Source organism: Oncorhynchus kisutch, unplaced genomic scaffold, assembly GCF_002021735.2.
Source record: "Oncorhynchus kisutch isolate 150728-3 unplaced genomic scaffold, Okis_V2 scaffold3338, whole genome shotgun sequence".
Taxonomy (NCBI): Eukaryota; Metazoa; Chordata; class Actinopteri; order Salmoniformes; family Salmonidae; genus Oncorhynchus; species Oncorhynchus kisutch.
In genome coordinates this window covers 187,853-196,762 of record NW_022265283.1, presented here as the reverse complement: position 1 = coordinate 196,762, position 8,910 = coordinate 187,853, and the positions used below count along the sequence as shown (strand labels likewise).

General features: G+C 39.5%; 1 protein-coding gene across 1 annotated transcript in view; it reads left to right on the top strand.

The window, feature by feature from the left end:
• Nucleotides 1-2,252: 2,252 nt before the first annotated feature.
• LOC116371510 (caskin-1) overlaps nt 2,253-8,910 on the top strand; it is a gene marked incomplete at both ends in the record, with an annotated part of 72,856 nt that continues 66,198 nt past the window's right edge. The window contains one exon of the mRNA XM_031820407.1: nt 2,253-2,304. Coding sequence (XP_031676267.1) covers nt 2,253-2,304 — 52 coding nt within the window. The remainder of the gene's footprint in view (nt 2,305-8,910) is intronic.

Sequence of the window (8,910 nt, the reverse complement as noted above, 5' to 3'; positions counted from 1 at the left end):
GGGTGTTCCTGAGTGGACAGGGGGTGTTCCTGGGTGGACAGGGGGTGTTCCTGGGTGGACAGGTGAGGGACAGGGGGTGTTCCTGGGTGGACAGGGGGAGGACAGGGGTTGTTCCTGGGTGGACAAGTGGTGTTCCTGGTTGGACAGGGGAAGTTCCTGGGTGAACAGGGGAGGACAGGGGGTGTTCCTGGTGGACAGGGGGAGGACAGGGGGTGTTCCTGGGTGGACAGGGGGTGGACAGGGGGTATTCCTGGGTGGACAGGGGGTATTCCTGGGTGGACAGGGGGAGGACAGGGGGTGTTCCTGGGTGGAACAGGGGGAGGACGGGGGGTTTTCCTGGGTGGACAGGGGGTGTACTGGGGGTGGACAGGGGGAGGACAGGGGGTGTTCCTGGGTGGACAGGGGGTGGACAGGGGGAGGACAGGGGTTATTCCTGGGTGGACAGGGGGAGGACAGGGGGAGGACAGGTGGTGTTCCTGGGTGGACAGGGGGAGGACAGGGTTTATTCCTGGGTGGACTGGGGGAGGACAGGGGTTATTCCTGGGTGGACAGGGGGAGGACAGGGGGTGTTCCTGGGTGGACCAGGGGGAGGACAGGGGGAGGACAGGGGTGTTCCTGGGTGGACAGGGGGAGGACAGGGGTTATTCCTGGGTGGACAGGGGGAGGACAGGGGGAGGACAGGGGGTGTTCCTGGGTGGACAGGGGGAGGACAGGGGGAGGACAAGGGGGTGTTCCTGGGTGGACAGGGGGAGGACAGGGTTTATTCCTGGGTGGACTGGGGGAGGACAGGGGTTATTCCTGGGTGGACAGGGGGAGGACAGGGTTTATTCCTGGGTGGACTGGGGAGGACAGGGGTTATTCCTGGGTGGACAGGGGGAGGACAGGGGTGGAAAGGGGGAGGACAGGGGGTGTTCCTGATTGGACAGGGGGGGGGGACAGGGGGTGTTCCTGGTGCACAGGGAGAGGACAGGGGGTGTTCCTTGGTGGACAGAGGGTGTTCCTGAGTGGACAGGGGGTGTTCCTGGGTGGGACTGGGGTTGTTCCTGGGGTGGACAGGGGGGGGGAAAGGGGGGTGTTCCTGTTGGACAGGTGAGGGACAGGGGGTGTTCCTGGGTGGACAGGGGGTGGACCTGGGTGGACAGGGGGTGTTCCTGGGTGGCCAGGGGGAGGACAGGGGGTGTTCCTGGGTGGACAGGGGGTGGACCTGAGTGGACAGAGGGGGTGTTCCTGGGTGGACAGGGGGAGGACAGGTGGTGTTTCCTGGGTGGACAGGGGGAGGACAGGGGGTGTTCCTGGGTGGACAGGGGGTATTCCTGGGTGGACAGGGGGTGTTCCTGGTTGGACAGGGGTGTTCCTGGGTGGACAGGGGGAGGATAGGGGGTGTTCCTGGGTGGACAGGGGGTGTTCCTGGGTGGACAGGGGGTATTCCTGGGTGGACAGGGGTAGGACAGGGGGAGGACAGGGGTTATTCCTGGTGGACAGGGGGAGGACAGGGGGAGGACAGGGGGTGTTCCTGGGTGGACAGGGGGTGGACAGGGGGAGGACAGGGGGTGGACAGGGGGTGGACAGGGGGAGGACAGGGGGTGTTCCTGGGTGGACAGGGGGAGGACAGGGGGTGGACAGGGGGAGGACAGGGGGTGGACAGGGGGTGGACAGGGGGAGGACAGGGGGAGGACAGGGGGTGGACAGGGGGTGGACAGGGGGAGGACAGGGGTTGAACAGGGGCGAGGACAGGGGGAGGACAGGGGGTGGACAGGGGTAGGACAGGGGGTGGACCCGGGGAGGACAGGGGGAGGACAGGGGTGGACATGAGGAGGACAGGGGGTGGACAGGGGGAGGACAGGGGGAGGACAGGGGGTGGACAGGGGGAGGACAGGGGGTGGACAGGGAGAGGACAGGAAGAGGACAGGGGGTGGACAGCGGGAGGACAGGGGGTGGACAGGGGGTGGACAGGGGGAGGACAGGGGGTGGGCAGGGCGGGACAGGGGGGGACAGGGGGTGGACAGGGGGGGACAGGGGGAGGACAGGGGGTGGACAGGGGGTGGACAGGGGGAGGACAGGGGGAGGACAGGGGGTGGACAGGGGTCTTGTGAACCATTGTACCACACACACTGATGTCTCTATCTATGTGTGTTTCAGAGGGGTGGACAGGGGGTGGACAGGGGGAGGACAGGGGGAGGACAGGGGGAGGACAGGGGTCCTGTGAACCATTGTACCACACACACTGATGTCTCTATCTATGTGTGTTTCAGAGTTGCTGGGAACAGCCAAGAGGGTCAATGTTAACTTCCAGGACACAGACGGGTGAGTGACATCACAGTCTATACACAGTCTATACACACAGTCTATACACACGGTCTATACACACAGTCTATACACAGTCTATAAACACAGTCTATGCACACAGTCTATAGACAGTCTATACACACAGTCTATAAACACAGTCTATACACACAGACTATACACAGTCTACACAGTCTATATACACAGTCTATACACCGTCTATAAACACAGTCTATGTAAACAGTCTATACACACAGTCTATACACACAGTCTATAGACAGTCCTATACACACAGTCTATACACACGGTCTATACACACAGTCTATACACAGTCTATAAAGACAGTCTATAAACCAAGTCTATAAACCAAGTCTATAGACAGTCTATACACACCGTCTTTACACACAGTCTATGTAAACAGTCTATAGACACATTTTATACACAGTCTATACACATTCTATAAACACAGTCTACGTAAACAGTCTATAAACACAGCCTATAGACAGTCTATACACACGGTCTATACACACAGTCTATACAAGGTCTATACACACTGTCTATACACACAGTCTATACACACAGTCTACACACACCATCTATACACCATCTATAATCACAGTCTATACACATGTTATTGTTAGGTGAAGTTATGGGTCCTACAGTAGGTCTATGTTATTGTTAGTTGAAGTTATGGGTCCTACAGTAGGTGTATGTTATTGTTAGGTGAAGTTATGGGTTCTACAGTAGGTCTATGTTGTTGTTAGGTGAAGTTATGGGTCCTACAGTAGGTCTATGTTGTTGTTAGGTGAAGTTATGGGTCCTACAGTAGGTCTATGTTATTGTTAGTTGAAGTTATGGGTCCTACAGTAGGTGTATGTTATTGTTAGGTGAAGTTATGGGTTCTACAGTAGGTCTATGTTGTTGTTAGGTGAAGTTATGGGTCCTACAGTAGGTCTATGTTGTTGTTAGGTGAAGTTATGGGTCCTACAGTAGGTCTATGTTGTTAGGTGCAGTTATGGGTCCTACAGTAGGTCTATGTTGTTGTTAGGTGAAGTTATGGGTCCTACAGTAGGTCTACGTTGTTGTTAGGTCAAGTTATGGGTCCTACAGTAGGTCTATGTTGTTGTTAGGTGAAGTTATGGGTCCTACACACAGTCCTATACAACAGTATATACACAGTTTATTCACTGTCTAAAACACAGTCTAACACAGTAATATAAACACAGTCTTTACACAGTCTATAAACACCGTCTATAGACACAGTCTATACACAGTCTATAAACCCAGTCTATACACAGTTTATAAACACTGCCTTTACACAGTCTATAAACACAGTCTATATACACAGTCTATAAACATAGTCTATACACAGTCTATACACACAGTCTATACACACGGTCTATACACACAGTCTATACACAGTCTATAAACACAGTCTATGCACACAGTCTATAGACAGTCTATACACACAGTCTATAAACACAGTCTATACACACAGACTATACACAGTCTACACAGTCTATATACACAGTCTATACACCGTCTATAAACACAGTCTATGTAAACAGTCTATACACACATTCTATACACACAGTCTATAGACAGTCTATACACACAGTCTATACACACGGTCTATACACACAGTCTATACACAGTCAATAAAGACAGTCTATAAACCAAGTCTATAAACCAAGTCTATAGACAGTCTATACACACCGTCTTTACACACAGTCTATGTAAACAGTCTATAGACACATTTTATACACAGTCTATACACATTCTATAAACACAGTCTACGTAAACAGTCTATAAACACAGCCTATAGACAGTCTATACACACGGTCTATACACACAGTCTATACAAGGTCTATACACACTGTCTATACACACAGTCTATACACACAGTCTACACACACCATCTATACACCATCTATAATCACAGTCTATACACATGTTATTGTTAGGTGAAGTTATGGGTCCTACAGTAGGTCTATGTTATTGTTAGTTGAAGTTATGGGTCCTACAGTAGGTGTATGTTATTGTTAGGTGAAGTTATGGGTTCTACAGTAGGTCTATGTTGTTGTTAGGTGAAGTTATGGGTCCTACAGTAGGTCTATGTTGTTGTTAGGTGAAGTTATGGGTCCTACAGTAGGTCTATGTTGTTAGGTGCAGTTATGGGTCCTACAGTAGGTCTATGTTGTTGTTAGGTGAAGTTATGGGTCCTACAGTAGGTCTATGTTGTTGTTAGGTGAAGTTATGGGTCCTACAGTAGGTCTATGTTGTTGTTAGGTCAAGTTATGGGTCCTACAGTAGGTCTATGTTGTTAGGTGCAGTTATGGGTCCTACAGTAGGTCTATGTTGTTAGGTGAAGTTATGGGTCCTACAGTAGGTCTATGTTGTTGTTAGGTGAAGTTATGGGTCCTACAGTAGGTCTATGTTGTTGTTAGGTCAAGTTATGGGTCCTACAGTAGGTCTATGTTGTTGTTAGGTGAAGTTATGGGTCCTACACACAGTCTATACACAGTATATACACAGTTTATTCACTGTCTAAAACACAGTCTAACACAGTATAAAAACACAGTCTTTACACAGTCTATAAACACCGTCTATAGACAGAGTCTATACACAGTCTATAAACCCAGTCTATACACAGTTTATAAACACTGCCTTTACACAGTCTATAAACACAGTCTATATACACAGTCTATACACAGTATATACACAGTTTATTCACTGTCTAAAACACAGTCTAACACAGTATAAAAACACAGTCTTTACACAGTCTATAAACACCGTCTATAGACAGAGTCTATACACAGTCTATAAACCCAGTCTATACACAGTTTATAAACACTGCCTTTACACAGTCTATAAACACAGTCTATATACACAGTCTATAAACACAGTCTATACACAGTCTATAAACACAGTCTATAAACACAGTCTATAAAGACAGTCTATAAACACAGTCTATACACACAGTCTATACACACAGTCTATACACACAGTCTATAAACACAGTCTATACACACAGTCTATAAACACAGTCTATAAACACAGTCTATATACAGAGTTTTCCTGCTGGTTCATTTTAAGAACCTATACCTATATATATTTACCATTTATAAAAAATAAAGGGAACACATAAACAACACAATGTTGTATATTATTAAACTAAACATACTCTTATACTATACTGTATATTATTATACTATACTGTAGGTATATATTATACTATACATATTATTAAACTATACATACTCTTATACTATACTGTATATTATTATACTATAGGTATATATTATTATACTATACTGTAGGTATATATTATTAAACTAAACATACTCTTATACTATACTGTATATTATTATACTATACTGTAGGTATATATTATACTATACATATTATTAAACTATACATACTCTTATACTATACTGTATATTATTATACTATAGGTATATATTATTATACTATACTGTAGGTATATATTATTATACTGTATATTATTATACTATACTGTAGGTATATATTATTATACTGTATATTATTATACTATACTGTAGGTATATATTATTATACTATATATTATTATACTATACTGTAGGTATATATTATTATACTATATATTATTATACTATAACTGTATATTATTATACTATACTGTAGGTATATATTATTATACTATATATATTATTATACTATACTGTAGGTATATATTATTATACTATATATTATTATACTATACTGTATATTATTATACTATACTGTAGGTATATATTATTATACTATATATATTATTATACTATACTGTAGGTATATATTATTATACTATATATTATTATACTATACTGTATATTATTATACTATACTGTAGGTATATATTATTATACTATATATATTATTATACTATACTGTAGGTATATATTATTATACTATATATATTATTATACTATACTGTAGGTATATATTATACTATACTATATATTATTATACTATACTGTAGGTATATATTATTATACTATACTGTAGGTATATATTATTATACTATATATTATTATACTATATATTATTATACTATACTGTAGGTATATATTATTATACTATATATTATTATACTATACTGTATATTATTATACTATACTGTAGGTATATATTATTATACTATATATATTATTATACTATAGCTGTAGGTATATATTATTATACTATATATTATTATACTATACTATATATTATTATACTATATATATTATTATACTATATATTATTAAACTATACATACTATTATACTATACTATATATTATTATACTATACTGTAGGTATATATTATTATACTATACTGTAGGTATCTATTATTATACTATATATTATTATACTATACTGTAGGTATCTATTATTATACTATATATTATTATACTATACTGTAGGTATCTATTATTATACTATATATTATTATACTATACTGTAGGTATCTATTATTATACTATATATTATTATACTATACTGTAGGTATATATTATTAAACTATACATACTATTATACTATACTATATATTATTATACTATACTGTAGGTATCTATTATTATACTATACATACTATTATACTATACTGTATATTATTATACTATATATTATTATACTATATATTATTATACTATATATTATTATACTATATATTATTATACTATATATTATTATACTATATATTATTAAACTATACATACTATTATACTATACTGTATATTATTATACTATACTGTAGGTATATATTATTATACTATACATATTATTATACTATACTGTATATTATTATACTATATATTATTATACTATATATTATTATACTATATATTATTATACTATATATTATTATACTATATATTATTATACTATATATTATTAAACTATACATACTATTATACTATACTGTATATTATTATACTATACTGTAGGTATATATTATTATACTATACATATTATTATACTATACTGTAGGTATCTATTATACTATATATATTATTAAACTATACATACTATTATACTATACTATATATTATTATACTATACTGTAGGTATATATTATTATACTATATATTAATTATACTATACTGTAGGTATATATTATTATACTATATATTATTATACTATACTGTAGGTATATATTATTATACTATACATATTATTATACTATATATTATTATACTATATATTATTATACTATACTGTAGGTATATATTATACTATATATATTATTAAACTATACATACTATTATACTATACTATATATTATTATACTATATATTATTATACTATATTATTAAACTATACATACTATTATACTATACTGTATATTATTATACTATACTGTAGGTATATATTATTATACTATATATTATTAAACTATATATTATTAAACTATACATACTCTTATACTATACTGTATATTATTATACTATACTGTAGGTATATATTATTATACTATACTGTAGGTATATATTATACTATACATATTATTATACTATACTATATATTATTATACTATACTGTAGGTATATATTATTATACTATATATTATTATACTATACTGTAGGTATATATTATTATACTATACATATTATTATACTATACTGTAGGTATCTATTATTATACTATATATTATATACTATACTGATATTATTATACTATACTGTAGGTATCTATTATTATACTATATATTATTATACTATATATTATTATACTATACTGTAGGTATATATTATTATACTATATATTATTATACTATACTGTAGGTATATACACTGCTCAAACAAATAAAGGGAACACTTAAACAACACAATGTAACTCCAAGTCAATCACACTTCTGTGAAATCAAACTGTCCACTTAGGAAGCAACACTGATTGCAATAAGGAGGAGCACTGGAGGAGCAGGAGGAGCACTGCCAGAGCCCTGCAAAATGACCTCCAGCAGGCCACACATGTGCATGTGTCCTGCTCAACGGTCAGAAACAGACTCCATGAGGGTGGTATGAGGGCCCGACGTCCACAGGTGGGGGTTGTGCTTACAGCCCAACACCGTGCAGGATGTTTGCCATTTACCAGAGAACACCAAGATTGGCAAATTCGCCACTGGCGCCCTGTGTTCTTCACAGATGAAAGCAGGTTCACACTGAGCACATGTGACAGACATGACAGAGTCTGGAAGACGCCGTGGAGAACGTTCTGCTGCCTGCAACATCCTCCAGCATGACCGGTTTGGCGGTGGGTCAGTCATGGTGTGGGGTGGCATTTCTTTGGGGGGCAGCACAGCCCTCCATGTGCTCGCCAGAGGTAGCCTGACTGCCATTAGGTACCGGGATGAGATCCTCAGACCCCTTGTGAGACCATATGCTGGTGCGGTTGGCCCTGGGTTCCCTCCTAATGCAAGACAATGCTAGACCTCATGTGGCTGGAGTGTATCAGCAGTTCCTGCAAGAGGAAGGCATTGATGCTATGGACTGGCCCGCCCGTTCCCCAGACCTGAATCCAATTGAGCACATCTGGGACATCATGTCTCGCTCCATCCACCAACGCCACGTTGCACCACAGACTGTCCAGGAGTTGGTGGATGCTTTAGTCCAGGTCTGGGA